Source organism: Delphinus delphis, chromosome 1 (genome assembly GCF_949987515.2).
Source record: "Delphinus delphis chromosome 1, mDelDel1.2, whole genome shotgun sequence".
Classification (NCBI taxonomy): domain Eukaryota; kingdom Metazoa; phylum Chordata; class Mammalia; order Artiodactyla; family Delphinidae; genus Delphinus; species Delphinus delphis.
This window is the reverse complement of record NC_082683.1, coordinates 142,770,590-142,797,958: the sequence shown is the minus strand read 5'-3', so window position 1 is coordinate 142,797,958 and position 27,369 is coordinate 142,770,590. Positions and strand designations below refer to the sequence as shown.

General features: G+C 45.7%; 1 protein-coding gene across 2 annotated transcripts in view; it reads left to right on the top strand.

Annotated features, from left to right (window-relative positions):
- The first annotated feature begins 2,208 nt into the window (after positions 1-2,208).
- Positions 2,209-27,369, top strand: part of SMYD2 (SET and MYND domain containing 2) — a 50,526-nt gene continuing 25,365 nt past the window's right edge. For both annotated transcript variants that reach the window (XM_059994857.1, XM_059994854.1), the window contains exons 1-2: positions 2,209-2,684; positions 23,233-23,296. In XM_059994857.1, the coding sequence (XP_059850840.1) occupies positions 2,512-2,684; positions 23,233-23,296 (237 nt within the window). In that variant the 5' untranslated portion in view covers positions 2,209-2,511. The remainder of the gene's footprint in view (positions 2,685-23,232; positions 23,297-27,369) is intronic.

The window sequence follows — 27,369 nt, the reverse complement described above, 5'->3', positions numbered from 1 at the left end:
ACACAGTGAGCATATCATAAATATTTAAATGTTGAACGAATATGTCATGGAATCTCACACTAGCTCTGCCACTGGGTTATTAGGCAAGTTATTTAACTTCACAGGGCCTCACTTTCCTCATTAGTAAGAAAAAGCCTCTTACATTCCCCAAACTCTAGGATATTTATGGTTCCTGTTTTGAGCCTCCAAGATTTACTAGGCTAGAAAGCCAGCACTGTTAATTGCCTGCCGTGGAGAAGCCATATGCCAAGCTAGAAATTAGAATTAGCCTCGACACCTTTGCCTTTTTCCCTAATGCCACCGCCTTGATTTCAGCTTTCCTCCACTCTCATTTAAAATACTGCAACTGCTCTCTTTACTGGTGGTCCTGTGTTTGGTCCTCTCCTCTTCCAGTCTATGCAAAGCTGCCAGCAGAACTGTCTGTAACACTGAACTGATCGTGGCACCCCTCTGCTTAAACACTTTCAGTGACTTCCACACCCCCTGGGACAAAACTCACCTCTTGAGGAGATGCCCTTCCACCGCTCCTGCTTCACCTCCTGCCCTCTCCTTGAGAACTCATGCTCCACGCAGAACTCCTCAGGGGGCTGCAACTAGACACCTGTTTCCCACGCAATTCTCTCAGCCCAGAAAACTCTCCTCCTCTCCTGCACTTACAAAGTCCCATCTACCTTTTAGACTCAGCTCAAACGTTACTGGAATGTGGCCCCCGCCTTGACCAAACCCTCATTCTCCAGGCAGAGTTTGTCACTCCCTGCCTGTATTCCCACAGAACACTTTGTACAATCCACCATAATAACACTTAGAGAGCTGTCTTTGTTTGCAGAGGGACATTTGGGTTAAGTGCATGGGCCTCAAATTCAGACTGACTGGAGGTTGAAACCAAATTGTGCAACCTAGTTGTGTGGCCTTGGAAATTATTCTGAGTTTTAGTGTCCTAGTTTTGGAAATGGGAGATATGTAACACCTAACTCACTGGGCAGTTGGAATTACAGATTAAATGGGATAATGTGTTTAAGGCACTTAGCACAATGCCTGGCCCGTAATGTTCAATAACTAAGGGTAATTGTTGTTGGACTGTAAACATGTCAAATGCAAAGAACCAGGCCTACATTTTGCCCATCTTTGTATCCCAGTGACTGGCCATAGTGGATGCTCAGTGAATGCTTCTTGAAGTGCCTAAATGGGAAAGTATCCATTATTATTTTTTTTTCAGGTAGGCCAGAGGCTTATTCATTTTAGGAATTTTACTGACGTTGTCAAAAATTCTCCTAACCTTATGACATACTCCAAATCACATTTATCTTTCCCTTTGCTAAACCAGTCCTTAACTTACACATGCAACATAATGAGATCAAACTTGAGTTTTAAGTATTAGTGTTTTTTGCTAAATTCTCTCTTCATACATTGAGTCCTTACTGCACGCATATCAATTTCAGCCTTTACACATTCCTCGGTGAAACAGATTATATCCTTCTTTCTCATATCGCATGCAAGTGTATAGGACTTACGTGCTCAGCCCTGTTCTATGAGCTTTGCGTGTCTTAAATCCTCTATGAGACTTATAACCGAATTGACTTTTCTAAGACGACAGTGCGTGGTCAAACCGATTAGAACCACCGCAAATTCTAGCCGTGTGTTCTGGCCACAGCATGGCATCGCCCCCAAGAACTCTAAGTCCCTTGACTGCAAGGTTATATCCTTCCTTCTCCGCATCGCTGCCTGTATGCAGAGACTGAGTGAGCAAGCCTGACCAGTGCATTTCCTTTTCCGTCTACGTAAGTAACTTCCACCAGAGGGGCAGAGGCAGAGTAGGTTCACAATGAATACTTGAGAGACTCTCTGGGAGGTTTGAAGTGTCACAGGGTTTAAACACCTTTAACCTTGGGGAAGCACCCTTTAACCCTCAGCACGTCAAACTTTGCTATTGTGGTTTCTCTTCGGTGTCCCCTGAGGACTCCTTCTAGGGTCCTTGACAAGGACAGAGGAACTGAACTTAAGGTTGAGAAGCATCTTGGGCCCCCCCCCCCCGCCCCGCTTTCAATTAACCAAGCGCGGGTCACGCCACGGGGTTCTCCGGGAGGCGTTGTATACCTGACCCCCGGGCGACCCCTTCCCGCCCACCGGAAAGCCGGCAGCGTCCAGCGCTCTCCGTGGAGACGCCGCGGAGGCGCAGACGCCTCCCGCCCTCCTTCCAGGAGCCGCCTGGGATGCAGATCCTGGCAGCTGCCACACCGGAAGCGGCCCCGGGCGCGTGCGGGGCGTTAGCTGAGGGTCCCGCACGCGGGGCGGGGCCGCCGGGCAGGTCCCCCGCCTCCCGGGGGCGCGCGAGGGCCGGGCGGGGCCGCCGTCCCTTCCGGGTAGCGGTGGCTGCCGCCGCGTCCGCCGGGCAGCTTCCCACCCCGCCCCCCCACGGCTCTAGGTGACGCTTCTCCAATAACAGCTCGCGGGGAGCCGTAGCTGGGGGCTCCGCCGGCGCCGGGGACCCTCCGCGCCAGCCCGGCCGCCGACATGAGGGCCGAGGGCGACGGCGGTCTGGAGCGCTTCTGCAGCCCCGGCAAGGGCCGGGGGCTGCGGGCCCTGCAGCCCTTCCAGGTGGGGGACTTGCTCTTCTCCTGCCCGGCCTACGCCTACGTGCTCACGATCAACGAACGGGGCAACCACTGCGAGTTTTGCTTCGCCAGGTAGGGCGGTGCGGGCCGGCGGCGGCGGCGGGCGGGAGCCTGGGGCGCCGCACGGACGGGCTGGCGGACCGCGGCGGGAGGAAGTGCGTGCGGCCCGCGGGGTCCTAGCGCCGGCGGCTCGCGGGGGAGGGGGCGGGCTGCGCCCTTGAACCCCGGACCGGCTGTGCCACGTGCGTTAGGAAAGACCAGCCAAGTTCTCGCCGCACGTCCTGCACGGCATGTTTTCCGAGTCGCTCCCGCGGGATGTGCAAACTGGCGAGGTGCAGGGTCCTGCCCTCACACGTGGGCTTGGAGCCAGGCTTCCTCCCAGCGCTGGCACGCACTGCCCACTCGGTGCGTTGCCAGCGGAGCCCCAGGTTCGCGCGGCCACAGCCTGTCACCTTTAACTTGTGCTTCCTGCGATGTGTTCTGTGGCCCACAGTCTTTTCTGCCGCAGATTTGCCGTGTTTCCTCCAAGGAACTTAATGACACAATATTTCATGTAAAGTACATGGCCCCTCTTCTTTCTTGTCACCCTCTGCACTTGGTATTCGGAGAGAAGCCAGAGGAGTACTGACCACACACCCGTGGTTCAGAGGGGCTGCACTGGTGGGACGTATCTAGCCCTGGTTTGGGACTGGGAAAACATGGCTGCTGGGGGGATGAGGCAGAACGTATGGCTGGAATTGGTATTTAATTGTAGCATGTCATGTATGTGTGTATATGTGTGTATCTTCACATACACTAACACATAATTATATCTTCAAGCCTTATGATAGTTCCAGACCTGAAAGTCGTGTTAGAAGTCATGAATGCAACACTCTTTCCATTTTACAGGGGAGAAAACTAATGCCCAGAGAGGAAGTGTCACTGTGTATGTCTAGTCACACCCATAGTTAAGAAAATGAAGTCTGGTGTCTTCAGTTCTGCCCATTTCCTACCTAGTTAAGTGCTCAATAAAATTGCTGAGGCAGGAAGCATGGCATTGGAGTTAAATTCGTACAGGGCCTTCCAGGACCCTGCTTTACTTTCTTTGAACCTCAGTTTCTTCATCTTTGAAGTGGAGATTCCTGGGCTAGATTAAGCCCACCTGAGGTCCTGCGGGTACCTTTGGAATACAGGTCTCAAGTCCAACACACGCTGAAGTACTCAATCTCCGAGACGTGTTCCTCTCATTCCACGGTAAGACAGAGCAAAAGAAGGGACAAAAGCTAAATACTATAGTAGTCTTGTCCAGACTCCCTGCCAGAGCTGTCTTCCGCTTGGGGGGACCTGGAAAGGAACTAGACACAGAATCATGCCGTGGGCAGCTTAAGGGCTGTATGTGATGTGGCTCTTTGAATTGGTGAGCCAGGAGCTGAAGGGTCATGGCACCACTTTGCGACGTTTGAGTGAAGTGAGCATTGGGTTTTCCCAAAGTTAAAAAGGCTGCTGTGTCTGGTCCCTTGATCTTCTGAGCCTTGCTGTGGCTCAGAGTCTGAAGCAGTGTGGGTGTCTGGAGTGGCAGGAGCAAAGCAAGGTCACCCAGCACAGAAGGGGCCTGCCTCCATCAGGGATCCTGGTGATTCCTGGGGTCCAGCGTGGGAGAGAAGACTGCGGTACCACGCACATAGTAGGTGCTCAGATGGTAGTTGCCTGACCACTCCTCCAGTGAATGAAAGATCAAATCCAGCTGGGTTCTCAGTGGAGAAGCAGAGCTGAGAGATTCTTCTCTTTTGCTGTGAGCCTCCACACTCTATGTACTACACACACCCCCGACCTTAGAACAGGAAGGTACAGTCAAGGTGCAACTTGGCAAATCACCCTGCCATATGGGACAGTGTTTGCCTTTGTTTTCCCTTTTTCTGAATGACATTCATCAGTGTCACTGTTGCCTTAGATCCCTCACCAGGGTTACCCCCTCCCTGCATTGGGGTGGAACTGCTGCACCTCCCCCCCGCTTTTCTCTGGCTTAGGTGAACTTCTGTCAACATCCACAGCTCCTTTCCTCTTTCCCCAAGGACTCATTTGAAATCAACTAAAATAACACACAAGAAATGATGACATCATGATACCTGTGAAATTAGAGATATATTTGTACTCCACTCTGGTTTCCATTAAATGCGATTAGTTTGGAATTAGTGGCTAGATCATTCTCATAGATTTAGCACCGTTTCCTCTGTCAACTGTCTGTACAGACCGAGGACAAATTATTCTGTCCAGCTGTACTAGAGGAAGGCATATATGTCCCCACGATTCCCCCAGGGGGTAGGAGCAGAATTCTCAAATACTGAAGCATACAGAGCAAAATCCACGACTTCCCCTCCCCTCCCATAAAAAGAAAACTACACCTTATCTTTTCTTGTACCAGAAGTTGAAGGTAAATAACGTTGCTTAAGACAAATGAGCCACTACAGATCTTCCCTATCATATTAATTGTATCAGGGTTTGACTTATTTTGAAGGAAAATACGTGATTTTTTTCGGGAATAACTGTGTTCTATAAGTTGAAAAATAATGGGAATTCTCTTAAGTCACAGTGGAGTGGGATTCTTACTGTCAGGGCAGTGCAGACAGGAGTTTGTATTTGTGTCACATTTACTCAGGGTGACACTTGGGAAGATGTGTATCTTGCCTCAGCTGCTAGAAGGCAGCCCCTAAAAATATACATGTCTTCCAGTTGGGAGCTGTCCTCATCAGACCTCTCAGATGCGTTTTATGTACACACACACACACACACACACACACACACACGCGCGCGCGTACGTTGGCCTGGCCAGCATTTTGTGGCACAGTTTTTACATTATATTTCACTTGGTATTTGACATCTCTTAACAGTTGCTAGTGTTTGTCTCAGAAAGGAAAAAATCTGTAACCCTGGGTGCCATGAATATTCATTGTGTGTGCAGTTCCTCAGGAGGGCGGATGTACCCCTCTTGATCTTTCATTCTCTTGACTCATGGGTCATTTAAAGGCAGGAATATTGTCTTTTGTGTCTGTTTGTTCAGCGTATCGGGGCAAAGTAGGAAGGCCCATGGAACCTGGTTTCAGGAAATTTACATTCTGTCTGGCTCAGTCAGAGTGGTTGACGTAAATATTAAAATGTTTGCACGATCAAAATCCTGTGATTGAGATGGCCTGTTTCGGCAGTTATACAGGTGTAATGTCCCCCCGATTTTTTTTCTGTAGCAGCATTCATCTCTTCCCCACTGTTTTACCAAACTGAAGTCATCTTTCGTTGATCTTAATCAGTATTAAGAGATGTGAACCCTTGATCCTGTTCTTAAGGTTCTCTGAAAGAGCCCTGGGCCTGAAGCTGTTCTCAGAAGGGGGTGTCATCCCCAGGGCTGCTGTGATTCTGCTTATTCCGAGAACATTCTCTGAGACTTGGACAGTCTCTGACGAGAGAAATGGCTTCCGATTGTTCTCAAATTATCTTGTTCTCTGAATGAAAAATTGGACACACATGCTCCAATAAAGGATTCCCTCCATCTTTTTACATGTATTTTTAAGAAATGGGTAGGAAGATTAAAATACACAGACAACAGATTTCCTCTAAAAAAGTTACATGAGAGAGTATAAAGTTAAACCATCTGTATAGTAGATAATGAGGTATTGGGTTGCCATTTTCAACATTTCAGTATTTCAAGTTTTTCGTTTATTTAGAGACTACAAAGGAGGGACTTCGTGGCCAGATTGACTGGGTTTGAATTCTGGCTTCATCCCTTCCCGATGGTTTGTCTTGAGGCAAATTATTTAACCTGTCTGAACTCCCGGCTTCCTGTATCTGTAAACTGTGCACATTAACACCCACCTACTGGGCTGGCCCTGAGACAGTGAAGTCAAGTGCCTAGCACGGCCCGGACACTTCGGGAGCTGTCAGAACTGGCCCCGTGTCTCGCTTGTAGGGACGTGTTTGATAAGCTCTCTTGGCTAAATGTTAAATAGTGTGATAACATAGTCTCACTTCAGGGACATTTTTTTATGGTGGTGGCATTGGGGTGGGGAAAATGGGGAAGGACATACTGTATCTTGTTGACCAATGGAGTCATCATTCAGATGGCATGTTGACCCAGAGTTAAAAGTGGCAGTTCTCAACCTCGGGTCCCCCAGCATAATAATGGGCGTCTGGAATCAATTTTCAGTGTTTTTCGAAACCTGACAGCACTGACATGATTAGCCTACACAGATAAAGCTTTTTGAAACAAATGAGGCTCGTGTATCTCCAAAGTGCGTAGATACTTTAATACTCTTTTACCGTGGGATTAAACAAATGTTTGAAAAGAGAAATGGAGGAAAGCAGAATTTTCCACCTAGCAAGGATACCGTGGCTCCTCTCTGCTCTTTGCTTCCAGCATGATTCTTTCAGCTGTGGCAAGGAGCCGTCCTGCAGGACTTCAGATGTGCCGAGTGCCAGCACACGCACATTTTTCATACGCGGGAGCAGAGTTTCTGTTATAGCTTATCAGGGCTCAGTGACCAAGCTGCACATTTGGAAGCGATTTGAGATGAAAGAGACAGAACGGCAGCAGGATATCCTGAAGTGAAATTCAAACCCTGGTGAGTTAAAACCACCATCTAACACCTTTCCCTCCCAAAAGCAATTGCACAAAATCCTCTCACAAAAATGTGAAGATCCCACATAAAATGACGTTCCTTTAAATCGTGTTGCTCTTTGCAGCTCACAGAGCATTCCAGATACATTCTTATTTTGATCCTCCCAAGGATGGCCTGTGTAGAGAAGACCTTATCCCATTTTATGTAGGAAGTAACTGAGGGCTGGAAAGCTTGTTTCCTTGAATTTCACATTTTTGGGGTCAGATATTGATTGAGCGCGTCCTAGGGCCAGCCTCTGTGTCCTTCGTGGAGGGAACCATGTCTTCCTATTCTGAGTGTTGTTTTCCTTCCCTGCCCCTTTTGACCTGAATCTACCGTGTGGTTCACACCTGGACACCAGGACTTAATTCACTTCTGATTTCTCAAGTGAATGCAATTTTTATCACCTCTCTTCTTTTGCTTCCCCTTCCCCCAAGAGATAATTCAACAGATTAACGCATTGTTTCTAAAAGTTCAACAAATAAATTGATTCAGCTGTCTTGTATCTTGTGCTGCTTTGGGTCCAGAGGTTTTTTATTCCAATGCTTTGGAATTTGCATAAGAGCTACATATATTCTTCTGTATTATCCACTATTACCTGATAAAATGTAAAAAGAAATACAAGGCTTTGGTCCTTTTGTGGGTTTGGGACATTTTTCAGTATGCTCGAGTTATTTAAGACGAGTTTACCATCTTAGTGTTTATAGCTACATGTAAAGAGTTTGTTTCTGTGCCCTCTGGTAGGGCAGCATGAGAGTATAAACCCCCTGTCCTTTTTTTTTTCCTTAAACATACCCAGTCTTCAGAACTCTACTCTGTGCAAGGTTAAATGGGCATGGTTTGGAAACAGAATTCATGGTGCAGCTGTGCTAAGAGGCCCCAGGATGGTATTCCTGTAGGACAAGCATATGGCGCACTATCTGTCAGAAGATTCTTTTAAAGATCCTCAGAAATGTCTTAAATTTCTTTGGGAAGATCCAGGGCTCAGGGCTGTAGCTTGGCAGCAACTGGTCTTCAGGAGGACGCAGAACGGGTGAGAACCTGGGACAGTGACGTTGTCTGTTATAGAATTTGAAATAGCAGCAAAATGCAAAGTTTCTACTTGATTTTGGTGTTTGAGACATACCTCTTTTGCCTGAGGTTCATTATCCCCTTTCTTTTTCTTGTCAATATAAAGAAAATATGAAATAATTACAATTTTAAGCCACTTTATTTCTGCTTCCCAAGGAGGCAATCAATATTACAAATATCCCTTATGTAATTGGAGTCATCAGTAGTAACTGAGGTCACTCCCACCCATACACACACCTTGTTTTCTGAGTTCAAGGCGTGCTTTCATCTGATCTGCGTAAGGACAGTTTGACTGAAATGAATTTCTCTGTTATTGATTCTGCATTCCCATTTCCTGTTCTCTCACAGCCAGCCCCTCTCTGGGTTTGCCTGTTTGTCTTTGCACCTGTGAGTATATATGCCCTGATCACCTCCAGGGAACTAGACAGACATGGAACAGGCCACCCTGATTGTACTTGACCAGATGCAGACTTTGCACCGTCCTTTGGTCAGCCTGGCGGCTAGGTGGTTTCTGGAGCAGTCCTCTTGCCCTGGAGAGGGGCCAGCTCTGGCACTAGAGGTCTCTCAGTCCCCTCTCAAGGGATTCGCAATATCAGCCTCTGTACACCACCATCACTCTCCCACTCACATCCCCAACCCTTGCATCTCTGGATTTCTAGCAAATCTGTGGTAGTTTAGGGGTGCAGCCCTCCAGCGGGGAATTGACTGAAGTAACTGCCTTTTCAGGGGCTGAACCCATGACCTTGGCCTCATTAGCACAGGCGCTCTAACCAGCCACAAAGCCACACACCTCACTTTGTGTAACTTCTGCTGACTCTGTTCCTACCACCCTCGGAGGCCTCCTTTTCAATTGCAAAGGCGTTCACACCAACACAATAGAACAGAAGGAAACCAGATCTCTTCTAGACTTCTCTGAAGGCCAGAAATATGCAATTTAGCAGGAAAATAATACCAAAACGTCTTGAGGGTTCAGGAAACAACTTATCTTTCTAGTCCATGCACTTGCTGAGAATCCAGCTGCGTGTCTCAGATTTTTCTTCAATCAAAAATTTAAAAATACTACGGAATTTATTAACATAAAATCCGGGGACAAAGTGGAAGGTTTCAGATGACTGAGTGGAAATATGGCATGTACGTTATTAACACGGATTGGGTTTGCTTTTTAAAGAAGGAGAATCCATAAGTGCTTATCTTTGGCAAGTTTATAGTCCCTAGAAACCAAAATAAACGCTCGCCTGTGATAGCTGAGCCACCGGCGTGTATCCGCAAGTGCACTATGACGAACAAGGCGTCTCAGAGCCCCGGGAATCTGCAGTCACTGTGGGGGAGAGGAAAACTAAGGGCGACGCGCTTACCAAGAAGCGAATTTCACACCGAGGCCTGAAGACATAGGCGTATCCTGGGGGGAGGGGTGGAAAGAAACCGGCTGACCAGCAAGATGCAGTTTTTCATCTGAGTCAAGTAAAATCTCAAGGATTTTATATCCAGGCACTTGCAAGGAGTTATGTTGCCATCTGTGGCAAAATGAAAAGATCTTGGACGGGAGGAGCTTTTTCTCCTCAGTCTGTGAGGACCAGGAAAGGCTCTTCAAGGGATATGGGCCCTGGGCTCACATCTTGTTGATTTTCCTCACCACAGCAGTGTTTGTACAGGAAACACCCTGGTGCAATCGGAGAAATCTCTTATCTGTCAGTTGCACAAATCTGTCGCAGAGTGATGATTGCTGTTCACGGTGATAGCTTCACATGTTCTTAAAACCTCAACAGTAAGAGACATTTAATTATGAGCAGATGGTAAACTCCCTGAGAGCAGGGATTCTCTTTTTAATGTATTCAGCAAATATTTATATTTATGGAGCCCTCGCTGAGTTCTGAATCCCTAGGAAACAACTGTGCAGAAAAGGGACACCCTCCCTCCACAGAGCTTATATTCCAGGAGGTTTTATTCATCTTTATAAACCCGGTGTCGACTGAAGAAAAGCACAACATGAGAGTTGTGAGTTAAGTTTTATTTGGGGCAAAATGAGGACTGTAGCCCGGGACACAGCCTCTCAGAGAGCTCTGAGGGACTGCTCTTAGCAGGTGGGGTGTGACGAGGTCAGTGTATATGCGATTTTGGTGAAGGGGTGTACATGCAGTCAAACACACATTTTGGCAGAAGGTTCCTGCCAGTCTCAGGAAGGTTGCTGCTAGTCACGACGAGCAGATGTCTCTGTTAATCATTTCAGTGCTTTTCTGGATATGAGAAGGTGTCAGAAATTGGGCTCATAAAATCTTCTGAAAATTTCTAACTATCTGAAGGCCTGTTCTGCCAGTTCTTTCCAGAGCACAGAGCGCCTCGTTCCTGATCTCCACCCTGAACTCCTTTCAGGGGTGTCGAAGGTCACCGACCGCGGTGGCTAGTGACCTCATCCTTGTAGAGGCAGATGGCAAGTGACAGATTTTAGTTGACACTGTAGTGCATTGAACTTTGTCATTTTAGCAGATTTTTTTGTTAAAGGCATAAGGTTTTGGGTTGAGTGTTTTCCTTTTATGGAACACTGATAAAGTATGTCATAAAGCTCTTAACAAAGAAGTTTAATCACACACGCTGGTTCATGACTTATGCAAACTAAGGGAGGGCTTTGATCAGATAATAGTTTGGTCTAATAAAATTGTGGCATCCCTGCATTGGGTTAAAACAGCAGCACTTTGGGTAGACATTTTTTAGAAGTTGATGAAATTTAGTCTACTCATACACCTGAATAAATATTTCTAAATACTACTTAAAAAAAAAAACCTTTAGGGTTTTTTCACCTTAAAAACTTTCAGGCTCCCCAAGTAGTAGAGATTTAGAAACAGTCTACTTATTTCACTCAATATTTAATTGATTTCGGCACATGTTCAGGCCTTTCAAGGCACCTAGCTGCTAAATATTTTCTAGGCACAGAGGGGGAAGCAGCCCACTGCCACCTTCTCTTTCTGCACATCTTCAGAGAGTGGCCCTGGTAGGACTCCACCGGAGGGTCAGTGCTGCCTGCTGGCACGCTCCGAGGGCTGGGCATCTGGGGTGATGTTTGGGTCCACCTTGCTCTGCAGTGTTAGTTTCATTTCAGCAGCCCCAAACTGCTTATAGTGGTACACACACACACACACACACACACACACACACACTCGCGTGTCCTTGCACCCATAGCACCTTGTGCATACTTCCTTCATACACTCGCTCCTTGACTCAGGAACCAGGTCTTACTCAACTTTGTAGCCTAGCACTTAGCCTGAGGCCTTGCACCCCGTAACCTCAGTAAATATTTATTAAATGAATAGTCTCATTTCTGCAACTTATTTTACTAGCGGTTCTTTGGACAGGCCTCATCACCTATCTATATATGTACATCACGTACCAATATATATACAACTCTGCTTGTTCTTAGAAATGAATCCTTATAAATAACCAGAGAACCCTTCATTGATCCCTGTTTTCTTCAGGACAAAATCTTGACTGCTCAAGTCCTCCGTATTCAGTGCTCTTTCCACCCTGTCTAGTGTTATCCCTCGCTCCTTCTTCATTTAAACCCTAAACAAAATCTAAGTGGTCTTTCCAGTACCCCACAAAAGTGCTGTGTCATTCCTCATTCTTCCCAATGTCCACTTGAACCAGGAATGCTCCTCTGTGCATTATTCCCCTACTTAACCCTCTAACTTCTTCCCTGGTAGGGCCTTCTACTCTAAGTCTGTTCATCCTGAACAGAGACCCAGCTCGAATTGCATCTCTTTTTTTTCTTTTTCTGGCCGCACCATGAGGCTTGCGGGATCTTAGTTCCCTGACCAGGGATTGAACCTGGGCCACAGCAGTGAAAACGCCAAGTCGTAACCACTGGACCGCAGGGAACTCCCCACATTGCATCTCTTTTTATGAAGCTTCCTCTTCAGTACTTCAGCCCACAATCTCTTCATTTTATTTAGTTAGTACTTTATGTTTATTTGACAGGAGTTTACTATTTACTCTTTATTTGTATCTGTTCAAACGATATATAAGTTGGAGTTATCAAGGTCTAGTCCAAAATCGGGGTAATTCACCTAAGTAAATTGACAATTCGATTTTTTATTGTTTGACTGTAGGAAAATGAAATGAAGAGGATGAGAGTGTCACCTCTTAAAATTCTTCTGTAACCAATTAAGGTGCACTTTCTTGCACGATTTAGAGCAGGTCACATGTTTCTGGGGCCAGGAGTTAATACTCAACGTTTGGCGGCAGAGGGCCTGACCATATTCTGGAACTCAGGCTTATCGTTAGGTTATAAAGGTATTTTTACATGGTCTCTGTGGCCAGAATGTTGAAGTGAGGGGTGTTGTTAGGAACATTTTAAGCTTTTAAATAGTTACATTTGTATGACTTTGTCGTTTTCCTTGATATTTAATCACCTAGGTGTTGTAGAACTTAGGGCAACGGCAGTCGTAGGAGGATCTAGTATTGTGCTCGTTACAAAGTACTGTTGATGGCATCTGTCATTTATTGTCCCATTGGAAGAAATGGTGGCTGTTGCTTATTGGCAGTTCCTAGATGAGAGAACTCGTTGGTTGTTTCTTTCCTTTTTTTTTTCTTCTTTAAATTGCATATTTCTTTTTTCAGCTTTAAAAAAACTGTGGTAAAATATACATAAAACTTAAGCGTTTTTAATGCTTTACAATCAGTGGTATTAAGTAAATTTGTGTAACCATCACCACTCTCCATGTCCAGAATATTTTCATCACCCCAGACAGAAATTTTCTATCCTTTAAACATAACTTCCCATCACCCCAGCCCAAGGGGCCCTCTGAGAAGGGTCGCTCTGGAGCGAAGCCCCTCCTCAGGGCCCTGCCTTTCCCCAGGACCCGGTGCCCCACTCGGCTGGCACCTGCCAGACACAACACCAAAACGCAGCCCCCAGCGGCAGCCTCCTCCCTAGCATTTTCTCAGACTTAAAGCCGAGAACAAGTTAAGCGATTATGTGCTTCTTTAACCTCCTCTCCCAGTACTGCACCTTGAGAATGAAAAAGTGAGGTGGACAGTTACATGGGATGTAGCATCCTTGATGGGATCCTGACACAGAAGAAACACATGGGGAAAAACTAAGAAACTCTGAACAAACTATGTACTCTAGTTAATAATGTATCAATATCACTTCATCAATTGTAGCAAATGTACAACTAATGTAAGATGTTAACAATAAAGGAAATTGTGTGTGTGCCTGGGTGTGTGTGAATGTGGGGGGCTGTAATGAGGGCATTCTGTACTCTTAACTTTTCAGTAAATCTAAAACTGATCGATTGCTTGCCACGTTGCAGGGCGTGCGGGATCTTCGTTCCCGACCAGGGATCAAACCCATGCCCCCTGCAGTGGAAGCTCAGAGTCTTAATCACTGGACTGCCGGGGAAGTCCCTAAAACTGTGTTTTTGTTTTTTTTCTTAATATAGTTATTACCAAAGAAAGTGAGGCGGGTCTGTCGTGATGATCTCGTGTGTCAGAGAGCCCCTCCTTTTGAGGGCCAGACATCCTAATGGGCGGTGGGTGCCTTAGGTTCTGGGGAAAAGGATCCCAATGTGGCTATGCCTAGACTGCCCAGGGGCAGGCCCCGCCCTGTATGGTGAAACTCACAGCTCTGGGCCCGTGGTTCCAGCATCCTAATTATGCTCCCAGAACACCACGGCCCTGTTAAGGTTTTCCAGACACTGGGGCTGATGATGGAAACAGGGGACGCGAGTGATGGGTGGGTCTCATGGACGAGGGCCGAGTCCCTTCTGGAGGCGCGGCACAGGCCCCCTTGGGGTACAGGAGCCACCTGCTGGAAGGCCTGCGGGTTGAGCAGGTTGATACCTGGGTCCAACCCTGGCTCCTTCACTCCAGGCTGTGCGGCCTCAGCAAAGTCTCCCTGTCTACGACACTGACCCCACACGGCTGCTGGAAAGATCTAGGAAGACAGCAAAAGTCAAGTGGTTCGCACCCAGAGGGTGCAGGCCCACCGCGCACCCACTCTCTACGGCTGGTGCCTGAAGTCAGCCGAGGAGAGGGGCGCTGCCCTGCTCTGCTCGGCACGTGATCCATGGCCAGCTTTCTGGGCAGATGAATGGGGTGCCCGCTTCCCCGGGCCGCTGCGTCCCGCCAGGCCTTCGCCCCGCTTCTAACTTGGCAGGGTATTCCATGCACCCTGCTTCACCTAGGCCCGAGGCAACCCTGTTCCCCTGGCAACACTGTACCCACGTCACAGGCGAGGAAACTGAGGGCCAGATCACGTTTTAGGCGGGCTCTTAATTCAGCAAGTGTTCGAACTCGACTTGCCCACGGCCGTGTGCGGAGGCCGAGACGGGCCGGCAGCCCGCAAGCTTCTGAGTTTAGGTCTCTCCGGCCCTTCGCAGCTGTTCAAAGATGCCACCGTCACCTCGGCCGAGTGCCCGGGAGTTGGCTCGGTCACGTGCCCTATGGCCCCTGTTTCTTTCCTTTTGACTTCTCAATCGGTAGGCATCAGGGAAGTCAAAGGCAAATTGCAAGGAAGTGTCATTCTCATCTCCCACAAAATTTGATACAGAGTTTCAGAGGAGAAAGTTAAATTTAAAAGCGCATACATCTCTTCTTCTGGCAGGATTCAACTGTTAGGGATTTTACAGGGCCTGCACGATGAGGCTTGGTTGTAGGTGTTGTCCAGTGGCTGAAAAGAGTAATATAATGTTCACTGTTTAGTAGGGTCAGTAGTTCTCTGCTCTATCCATAAGCCTCATGAATTTTTTTCTTTCTAAGGCAAAGGTAAATTTCATCTCAACTAGAGCCTGCATTAAAACAAATCCTAAATTAGCATCCTCACCGTTTTTTCATTGCTGAGCCTGACTTCATGAATCAGTGATGTGGAGAGTCATGTCTACAGTATTTCTTTAGCTTTACTGAGGAATAATTGACAGATATGATTGTCTGTATTTAAAGTGTACAATGTGATGATCTGATATACATAGAGGTTGTAGAGTGATTACTAAGGTCAAGATAATCAACACATCCATCACCTCACCTAGGTAACTTCCTTTTGTGTGGCAAGAATGCTTAAGCTCAACTCTTAGCAACTTTCAAGCATACAATACTGTCTTATTAACTGTAGTGACTGAGCCGTACAGTAGATCCTTATTCTTCCTACAACCGAAACTATACCCTTTGACCTGCGTCACCCCATTTCCCCCAGGGTCATCGTTTTATAACAAGGTCAACCACTCAGTGCTGACCACCAAGCCCAGCTTTATCCTTGTAAATCACAGCTCCTATTCCAATATTGGGGAAAACCTATTAGTTGCTGCCTTACTGCCCTAAATATTTCCCGCCTCCCCGGAGGCCCTGGGCTCTAACTTTTAACAAGCCTCAGAACAAAGCCTGATGCCCAGGGGAAGGTTCAGCCCTGCTCTGGGAAGACGTTCCCACAGCAAGTGGTCCCATTTTCACTGTTACATTGTGGATTAAAGTGCTATGTGGAGCATCTTTCACTGTTACACAAAAACCAGTACCCTGAATATTATCCTTGTCCCCTGACCAGGGTTATAATAGGGTTCTGCCACAATTTCTCCAATTTTTATTTCTCTCAAATAGAAATTTGCTAGTGTAACCACCCTCTCTGGGTGGGAGGCTAACTTTGTTTCTGATTGTCTTATTTCAACCCGTGGAGAAGTTACATTGCGCCACCGGGGCTTTTTTCCTTTTCTCTTTTTCATTTGGCCGGGACTGCCTCTGTTCCACAGAGCCTACTTGTCATTTCTTCTGTCACCGTTAGTTAAAAGTAATTGTTATTGCAAACCCACTCCATGCCAGTATCATTCTCTTTCATGGGGAAAACCCACGAAGCATTCATTTCAGTAGCAGAAAGGAGGGAGCTTGCAGGATCAAATCCTTTTGATCTCCACCAACAGCGCCTGTGGCAACGCATTTAACTAGCAGGAGTTGTTAATTACAACCCTAACTTGTTGATCTTCGTGGCTTCCGAATTTTAAAAGCAAGAAAATTAAACACGGCGTGTTTCTCCTCCAGTAGAAAATGACAGGAGCGTGTCTTCTAAGTTCTGTCCCAGTCGCTAATAATCAGATACTTGCATTTTCCTGTAACATTTCTTTCCTCCCTTTGTGGATAGAACCATTTCTTAAGTTCAAAGAGCCCTTCCATTCACAGCAGGGTAGATGTTTGCCTGTAAAACAAAGGCTTTAGAAGCATAAATCCTCTAACTATGAGTCTGAGTGACATTGTACTGAAGATATTTCAGGAGTTGACATCACTTAAAAAACACACACACACAAAAGAATGAAGGCTAATTAAAAGTCTAGTAGTCCTAGGCTTCACGGGTTATTTTCTCATTTAATTTGCATAACAAACCTATGAGGTAGAAACTGTATCTTTACAGTGGAGGAAACAGGTTCAGAAAGGATTACTAATTTGCCCAAGATCGCACAGCACCTCCGGCACCAGAAAGAAGAAAGGACTTGAGATGGGGAAGTAGGAAAAGTAACTCATCGTTTTCATCCTACATTGTGAAGCGGGAATCAGGAGGAGGCGGAAAGAAAGCTGAGCCTTCCTTTTTTAAAATTTGCACCTGGCTTCTAGAATATTTTCTTGTCATAGTTCAAAAATACGGCATCTGCCACTTCATTCTGACCATCATCAAGGTAGCTAAACAACCTAATACATCCTGTGTGTGCCAGTCATTCTTTAAGAAGAGTTACATTGTAAAGTCTGCATTGCAGAGAAGAATGCTTCAGCGCTCTTCTTCGGCAAATTTAGCACTCAGAAACACTCAACCCAAATGGATGACCATAGGCCTAGGCCAGTGGTTCTGCATTCTGGAAGCACGTTGGATCCGGGTAGTTCTCTAAAACTCCCAACACAAATCAATCTGATGAGAACTGCTAGACCCAACCCCACCCCCAGACGGGCCCATGCAGCCGAGGTTGAGAGCCACTCCGAGAGGTTATGAGTGTGATTTCACCAGTAACTTTCCTTTAGTTCCCTTCCTTTTCAGTTATTTCACTTCATTCCTCCAAATGACCTTTATTAATCATTTCTTTGAGGGCAGCTTTCTTTTCTTGGTTTTTACAGTCTTTCCCCAAACCTCCTGGCCAATTCAGATCAGGTTACATTGCAAATGAAAGATTTACAGCTGTGTCTTCTGCAAGACCAGAGTTTATTCTAAAAGCCTGTATATTGCTACAGTGAAAATGGATCTCCCATATGAAGTTTCTCTCTGGCTAAACTTTGCAGTCAGCAATAGTCAAACTCTCACAGGAGCTCTCTCTTTCTCTCTCAAACACATACACAGTGCACGTTCCAGCTCAGCAAATTTTAGTTTGGGTTTCAACCATTAGACTTATGAAACGTGTACATCTCTCCCTATGAAAAGCTATGGGAAAAACTGAAGCACGTATCAGGATAATTTAAACAGAGCTCCCATCCCTACCCCACTTCATCGAGAACTGCTATTACCAAATAGATCAAAGTAGATTCTTATGCTATTCACTCTCCGCAATTGGCTTAGCTTCTCTCCTTTTCTACTGTGAAGGCCGTTTGGCCCAGGAGAATCTTTGCTAAGAAAATTCCCATGTAGCCAGGCAGATGACTCCATAAGCATATATACAGTAAAATCTGCCTGTGAGCCAGGCAGGGCTTTTCTGTTGTTTGTGAGAGCTGCAGTGTTCTATCACCCAGTTCCCAGAGGACACAGTCCTGCTTGGACTGGCCCAGTGTCTGAGAAACACCTGGATTTAGCACACTGAATGAGACAGAGGGACCTTCTTTGCACAGACTGAATACAAAAGTAATCCTTATTTTATTCCAGTCTGCTTCAGGTGATATTGATTCCTCTGGAACAGTTGATTGAGAGACCCTCTGTGGGGATGCTCCCTCCCCAGATCTCATTTTCAGAAATGATCCTGGATTCTCCCCATTGCATCTTTGAAGCCAAGTAGCATTAATGGGATACCACTGGAGCTGGGACATTATGCAGACCAGAGTAAAGAATGCCTCTATTTATACTTTGTTATTACTGTTATCCAGACACATAGATTATTTTTGTTTCATGTCACAGTACTCAAGGAAGGATATTTTTGCACGATGGAGACATAGTATGTACCTTGATGTGTGAATTCTGATTCTGCTACCCACCTTCTGAATGACCGTGTTGGGTTAGATATTTCACCTCTAGGATCCTCAATATCTTCATTTGAAAAGCGGGAATAATAACTTCTTCACAGCTGATGGAATTATTGCAAGAGATCAGTTTTCAAACTTTTTGGTCTTTTTTTTATTGGAGTATAGTTGCTTCACAACATTCTGTTAGTTTATACTGTACAGCAAAGTGAATCAGCTATACGTATACATATATCCCCTCTTTTTTGGATTTCCTTCTCATTTAGGTCACCACAGAGCACTGAGTAGAGATTCCTGTGCTATACAGTAGGTTCTCATTAGTTATCTATTTTATACATAGTCTCAATAGTATATGTATGTCAATCCCTATCTCCCAATTCATCCCACCCCCCTTCCCCCTTGGTATCCATATCTTTGTTCTCTAAGTCTGTGTCTGTATTTCTGCTTTGTAAATAAGATCGTCTGTACCAATTTCAGATTCCACATATATGCATTAATATACGATATTTGTTTTTCTCTTTCTGACTTACCTCACTCTGTATGATAGTCTCTATGTCCATCCATGTCTCTACAAATGACCCAATTTCGTTCCTCTTTATGGCTGAGTAATAGTCCATTGTATATATGTATAACGGAGGTCTTAAGAGCCCTCACTACCCTTAGAAATTGAGAACTCCAAAGGGCTTTTTTTATTTACCTTGGTATTTATCAATACCGTATTTGTATTAATAATTAAAAATAAAATAAAGTGTTTTATTTTATTTTATTTTATTTTATTTTAAAATGACAGCAACCGTTACTGTTAATGTAACATTTTTTTTTTTATGAGGACTGTTTTCCAAAACAAAAGAATTAATGAGAATAGTGGTGGTTTACAGTTTTGCAAATCTCTTTAATGTCTGGATTTCCAGAAAACAAGTGGATTCTCAGATATGCTTCTGAATTCAGTCTGGAGAATTATGTACTTTTGGTTGAAGTGTGCGAAGGAAATCTGGCCTCAAATAAATATGTAATTGGAAGGGAAGGAGTATTTTAATAACCTTTTCAGTTAATTGCAGATATTCTTTGATTCAACACTAGAACTTAGTAAGTGATTTTGTCTTAAAGACTAGTTGTAATGTGCAGCCTGAAGCCATCTGTGAATTTTATGTACTCTGATACGTAAAATCCCTTAGTCTGTCTTGTAGTTTGAATGCCTCTTTTACCCATGCGTAATTTTTAAAACATCATACACTGGTCATTTGGAAAACATTGGTTCACTAAATTATGCAGACCTTCTAAAACTTTATTTCATCAAACCATATCAAAAAATCATAATTATGAAAACCACCACCAGTCTCATCAGACGAGAGACTGTCAAGCCTAGGGCGACAGACGTATGTTCTGAAATTTTGACTTTTGCTCAAAAGCCCAAATTTTATCATTGGCAACAAATATTGCTAGTTGTTTTCCTTGATGTGATGGGCTCACTTCATTCATTTCCATAATATAGCTGCCAGATACACAAGTCTGAATAATCAGTTTGTCTAAAGTTGTTCTTTCAGGTAAAAGTGGTATTTCAAGAAAACAGTGGCTAGTTCAGTTTATGGCTCCGGGGATGGCCAAGAGCTCTTCCTTGAGACACAGCCCTCATCCTTCAGTAGGAGCAGAAATGCTTCCCGCCTTCTTCCCATTTCATCTCAGGATGTCAAAAAAAAACACATACCAAAGAGTTGAGGTTTAGTGATGTTAATATTTGTTACTGCTTCATTAGGGACATTCTTTTTTAAAAAATTTATTCAAGTATAGTTGATTTACAGTGTTGTGTTAATTTCTGCTGTATAACAGTAATTCCGATACATACACATATATATATATATGTATATACACATTCTTTTTTTTTTTTTTTTTTTTTTTTTTTGCGGTACGCGGGCCTCTCACTGTTGTGGCCTCTCCCGTTGCGGAGCACAGGCTCCGGACGCGCAGGCTCAGTGGCCATGGCTCACGGACCCAGCCGCTCCGCGGCATGTGGGATCTTCCCGGACCGGGGCACGAACCCGTGTCCCCTGCATCGGCAGGGGGACTCTCAACCACTGCACCACCAGGGAAGCCCTATATACATTCTTTTTCATATTCTTTTCCGTTATGGTTTATCACAGGATATTGAATATAGTTCTCTGTGCTATACAGTAGGACCTTGTTGTTTATCCATTTCTATATATAATAATTTGCATCTGCTCATCCCAAACTCCCAATCCATTTCTCTCCCACCCCTCTGCCCCTGTTGGCAACCACAAGTCTGTTTTCTATGTCTGTGAGTCTGTTTCGTAAGTAAGTTCATTTGTGTCATATTTTAGATTTCATTAGGGACATTCTTAAGTGATACTGGCTTTCCCCCCTTGCTGTAGCGTGTGGAAGTGAGGAATACAGTGACCACTCGGCTAGTTTGGCGCCGCTGCTTTGATTTGTACTAAAGCATCGCAGGTTTTACCCTCCAGGCACCTTACACCTTCTAGAGCGCAGATGTCAAGACAGAAAAGGCAGTAGTAGTATTCTGGAAATAGTTTTCACCTCACGGACTCCCTGAAAGGGTCTCTGGGCCCCCAGTAGTCTACAGACCACATCTTGGGAACCACTGGGGTGGACAGTAGGAATTGTGTAACCTCTCGCCAATCCTGACAAGTTAGCTCTTTCTGCCTGATCTTCATGGTTTGTGGCCGTGGACTTGGTGACTGGCTGGGCTGAATGAAACCCGGCCTTTGGGAGATTTATCATGTCGATGAAATCCCACTGGAGTTCTTCCCGAGCTCACCAGAGCCCAAGTGCTGTTTCTCTCTCTGGGATGTTACCTTGAAACTGAAAACAAACCTTGGTTTTTCCTATTAGCTTTACTGCTGGCATCTGTGCAGGAAGATCTCTGTATCCTTGTTTTTTTGTATGGTGTAGAGCTAATAAAGACATTATAATTTCCTAGTCTTTTATATCAAGGGGTCTTAACTCTAGTTTCAGAGCTAGTCCATGTATAGACTTTAGGTGACTCGTGAGCCTTTGAAATTTCACAAAATTTGCTGTTGTTTTTCGGGGGTTGGGGAGAAGGTGGGTTGTTGGGGAGAGTTAATAGCTTCAGATTCTCAGAGAGGTTTTGTGACCTCCCCCCTGCAAAACCAAACCTTAACTCATGGTTATTTCAGATGGACATTGTTATGGGTAGCACCTACCCATCCATTGTCCATTTCCAAACGCACTTCTTTTTGGAAAGAATTTTCAAAGTTCCCTCCTTGGCTTTGCCATTACTTTGGCATTCCTTCACGGTTCATGTCACTTAGCACTTGCTCGCAACTCACTTCACGGCTGTCTTCACGCACATCTGTCCTTTTCCTCTTGGCATAAAATGCAGGAGAGCAGGGACCGTGCATCTCGTCCAGGTGTATCTCCTCGGAGGGTATTTCAGGCCGGAGAATATGCTCAACCAAATCAGTGGGTTCCTTTTTGAACCACTGAGATGTGCAAACTTGGAACATTTATTTATACCTCAACCACAAGATGCATTTTTCCCCCACACATTCTTCAGTCTGCTTCTTGGAACCCAAGCGCTGTCATGAAAACTGCAAGGCAGTCTGTTTCGTTCCAACAGTAGCATTTTTGGAACAGTTTCCCGATTCCGTGGGAGTAGTGTGGTGACTACCACTTGCTGATGAGACGCAGAGGAGGACTCTGCAGCGTGATTATATGTATATCATGAACTATCAGCTCTCCGGGGAAGCTGCAGAAGGAATGGGTGTGAGGGGGCTCCGCTGCAGGGCAGGGGGCACCCCTGACAGTAGCAAGAGTGCTCTTCACGGTGTCAGCATTTCTGTAAGTCAGAAAGCTGGCTTCAGTGTGGTGGGTGAGAATCAGACAGTGGGCTTTACAGATAGTGCTCTGATTTAACCACGTGGTGGTTCCCCGCCTCAAAAAAATTTTTAAGAGTTCTATCGTATGTGGTTTAACTTAGAGGCTTCACAGTTTTTGAAAAAACTGTGGCTTGTCTAACGCAGCAAACATACCAGCACCTAACAGTTGGGAAACAGCAATCCCTGTCCTCTGTGGGAAGCAGGAAGATAAATAATACGGCAGTGAACAGGGAGGACTGACCTAATTATGACGAGGCAGAAGAATCGCTCAGTAGGTTACCGACAAGGTGGATGTGTATACCAATCAGATCTGGGAATATTTTATTCAGGAATATGTTCCCACTTGCTGGGTTGCATTGTTTTTAAACTTAGCTTCCCAGACAACATTTGAGCTCCTGACACCCTCCATCCTATCTTCTGCATCACTTGTGTCTCTAAATACTAAAAGTTGCCACTCCCGGTGCATTTTCACCAGTGTGGGTGGACCCAATCCTCCATCTGTACAGACGCAAACTTCCAAGATGGCTTTGTTTATTTCTGTCCCTGTCTAGCAGGTGAGAAAATCAGGACATAAGAGCCTTTGACTTGCCCCAAACTATTGAATGATAGTGCGGGTGATGTTAACAGCTGTGGTGTCCCAGGCCAGGCTCATGAGTCAGAGTGTGTCATTCGTCTCTTTGGAAAGTGCCTTTCATGCCGTGGGGGTCGGTAAATGTCGGTGCGTGTCCTCTTTGACTAACTCACTCCTACTCAAGGGCTGAATCTGGTCAAACTCTCCTTTGGGAGAATGCCACCTATCAGTGGGAGAGCAAGGTAAGGTGACTCTTGGCTGTGCTTTCGGACCAGATGGCTGTTGCTACTGCATGATGAAATGTGCAACTTCACGTTTCCCTGCCTCTCGACACTACAGTGCCCTTTCTGTTTTTTAAGGAAAGAAGGATTGTCCAAATGTGGAAGATGCAAGCAGGCATTTTACTGCAATGTGGAGTGTCAGGTAGGTGTTGGGCCAGCTGGCAGGGAGGGCCTTGTTTCCTCGGAAGATCGGGACCCAACATCCTTCTCGTCCTTGTCACGGCATCCCAGAGCCCTCCTGCAGCCAGAGCTACAAAGCCTCCTTGTGGCATAGGAAGTGGCTGGGTCCCCCTGTGTGCTGCCGGTGATGACGGGCAGCCAGCAGTAGCGTTTTGGGGCCACACAGAAGATCAGAAATAGGGGAGCCATGTTGGATACAGGCATGTGTATCACTGAGGTTGACAGCCTGCCCCCCAAGACTACCAGCAACAGACGGAACATGCAAAGATGACCAGTGAAAAATGTTAAAACGCTATCTTTAAAATTGTTTAGTCTTTACTATCACAGGTCTGTATTTGTATATGTCCCTCTAGCAGGCCACACGCTGCACTTGGGCTGGTCTAACCCAGCCTGATTCCAGCTAGACTTAGGTGAGCCCCTGGCACAGCCTTTGTACAGCCAGAGGCGAGCTGCTCTGAACTTGGACCTGGAGACCTGGGGACGGTGCCTCGGCAGCAGTCGGTGCTGAGTGGGTTCAGGAGGCAGGTTGCATGTAGACCATGGGCCATCTGGCTTGATGGATACGTCTCAAGGGAGTCTCGGAACACGGGACTGGGAAGCTCAAGGGGGAGTTTGGAGGAGCTCCTGGTAGATTCTTTGAGGGACGAGGAGTGGTGTCTTCCAAACTTTTCTACTTGATATACTATATAGTTATACAAAATGTTCATAGATATTTTACAGAAAAAGTGTTCCATGTTCCAGCAATTTGAATTTGGGGAGAATATGATCTTTGACTTCAGTATACCCTCCCCAAACTATTTTTTTAATGGAAACCTGCTGATACTCCTTGGGAAATGTCAATGCCATTAAACAATGGCTCTATATGACAGGGAGGATTTTCAACATATCTGTACCTCTTTTTGTTGTTGTTCTTCCCATACTTGGTGTCATTCCCATCTGTCCCCTCCCCCTCCCTGGTCTGCCTCATTACCCACGATTTCATTTTTTTTTCTCTCTCTTCTCCCTGTGCAGCTGGTCTCTGAAAGTCTCCAAAGAGTGTTATTTGGCAGTGGGAGAGGTTGCTAAGCTCCGATGTCTAGCATGTCAGTGTCATCTAACCGTAGAGCTCCTGTCACAGGGGCCCTGGCGGGAATGAAACACAGGCTGAGTCACTGGCTTGGGAAGGTCAGCCTTGGTTCTGAAGGCCACGTACACGGTCCCTCTCCCTGTGGACTTCCAGAGGCTGTCAGCCTGTGGAGCAGTGAGAATATAGATGGGTTTGTCGTTGAGTTTTTAGGGAGTGTGGCTTCTTTTGAAGAGGAGAGATCATACTTGGCCCCTACTGATCGTACACAGAGAATTCTGTGGTTAGATTGCTGCAACATTGGAGAGATCAGTGAGCCCTGGAATGACATGATTTGGTTCCAGGCCTGATAAGTTAGCTGTTTCTATATTTAAGTTAAACACTTCTAGAAGAAATAACTCATGACGTTCTGGTTCTTTAAAGAAGCAAGCTAGTAACTCACAGACAGTTCAGACTATTGAAACACAGAAGACTAGGAGGACATGGTCCCAGCTCTGCAAATGACTAGCTCTAGGAACTTCATAGGACACAGGACAAAGGACATCTCAGAGTCTCTGTTTCTTTAAATGTAAATGAGGACAGTGGCCCCTATCTTGATAAATTGTAAGGACCAAATGATTTGACAGATATGAAAGTTCTATGTAAACTGTAATGCTGTGTGCAGGCGTGAGGGCTTATAAGTAATAATATTACAGTAACTCAGGCTGGACTGAAGCTTAGCTGTATGCAGAGAATAACGTATACAGCACATGTTAGATTTAAGGGACTTTTTTTTTTCTTTTTTAACTTTTTATTTTATCTTGGAGTATAGCTGATTTACCATGTTGTGATAGTTTCAGGTGCACAGCAAAGCGACTCAGCCACACATACACATGTATCCAATCTTCCCCAAACTCTCCTCCCATCCAGGCTGCCGCATAACATTGAGCAGAGTTCTCCGTGCTATACAGCAGGTCCTTGTTGGTTATCCATCTTAAATATAGCAGTGTGCACATGTCGATCCCAAACTCCCTGACTGTCTCTTCCCCCAACCCGAGGGGCTTGTTTTTTTCACCTAAGAGAATGGATGGTTTCTAAGAACTTGAGATCCCTAATGGTGTACATTGTATGAGTAATGCTTGTTACAAAATGCTTGTTAACTTCTCTGATGAACTGTAAACTCTGCATTAATATAAAATATGAGAATCTGTGAGATGCTGAGCTACCTCGGGGTCTCCTGAGCGGGCCGCTGAGCTGTCTTCCATTAGGCCTCACCAGGTGGCATTATTTTGACGAATCATCGTGGTCCGGGTTGGGGTCTTGAGGTGGCCATTGTGGTCCCCCTGCCTTTAGGACCTAGTCTCCCAGATTTGCACACTCACAGTAATAGGTGCCCTGCTTGGAAGGTTCACAGTGATCGAGTTCATCAACCCATTTTAACCAGAATGCCTCTTTTTTCTTTTCTTCTTTTTTTTTTTTTAAAGAAGGTTTTCTTCTCTTCTTTTAATTTTTTGGCCGTGCAGCGTGGCATGCGGGATCTTGGTTCCCACAGCAGGGATCGAACCCGTGACCCCTGCAGTGGAAGCGAGGAGTCTTAACCACTGGACCACCAGGGAAGCCCCCCAGAATGCCTCTTTATTACTTTACAGCAAGCAGCTTGAAGTCTGTACATTCTCCTCCTATAGACAGATTGTACAGGTTAAAGCATAATGCGATTGCTTGTAGCAAGGAATCCCAGGATGTGGGGGGATACAGTGCTGTGACTGTAAGTCACATTGAAGGTCTGGGCCAAGACAGCTTGCTGTGTCCAGCATCGTGATGTGCAGTCTTCCCTGTGTGTCGCCCAGGTTCAGGGCTAGGACATCATGAGTCCTGGAGAGCACTTCTGCAATTCAGTTTTCCTGTGCTCTGTGAAGTATCTCTCGTGACAGAAGTAGCCTCCTAGAGGACAAGTGATAACACAGCTCCCAGAGCCACTCGTTTTCTAGAGGTGAGGCTGGATTTGACCTGTAAGTTTCGTTTTTGTTTCATCTGTCTCCTGATGTGGAAGGAAAAGGCTAATAGTCATTAAGGTGTTCTATCCTACGGTACTGAAGAACTGAGTAAGTGCAGGACACTGTATTACAATGAGATAGAATGGTCATAAAGGTTTAATCAAAGTAAGCACCTAGAAATAAATGGCTGTATAAGGGCTTCATCCATAAAATCATTAGGGAGGAATCTGGGGCATTTGCTCCAGATAAAAATGTATTCAGGGTTCTGTCCAAGGGACTGCTTGGATAGGATCAAAGTGGGGACTCTGCTACAAGTGGTACAGAACAAGAGCAGCAATGAAGAAGGTAAATGAGTGATTCTCCGCCTAAGAAAGCATGGCCCTCAGCTGCTGGTCATTCACTGGGCGTTCTTCAAAGGCAGACCCCACCCACCTGGAGTCACCAGGGGGTCGGTACCACACATCAGATGATGGGGTTGGAAAGGAGGTTATCAGTAGATAAGAAAACTATGTCCACACTGGTTGGGTGACCCACCCAAGGGGACGCAGCAGCAGAACCGAGACCAGACTGTGCAGGCTGCCTGGGGAGGGCTTTTCACTGCTTTCCAACACTGTGCTTGGAGGTTCTGAGGACCCTCCAGGAGAAGAGGCATTGTGGGAATGTGTCAAAGACTGAGAAGTGGCCTTTCATTGAGGTGAAAGGGAAGACCCCTTCCAGTAGTGTTGTCTTTCCAGAAACCTCTCCAACAGTGTAAGGCACACATCCTTCCACAAACGCAGCATCTTAGGAGACCCTCAGCACTGTGTTTGCTCTCCCCGGGCCCTCCTCTCTAATTGCAGGGCTTTAGGATCCTGCTTTGTTGTATGCAGTTTGGCCCTGTCTTGCCCCATTTCCTTTCCTCTTCATTCACTTGCCTCAGTGGGATCCTGCCAGAGGAAAGATTTTAATTGACGATGCATGAAAGGGTAATGGGAGGAAATACAAAAGAAACAGGAATTT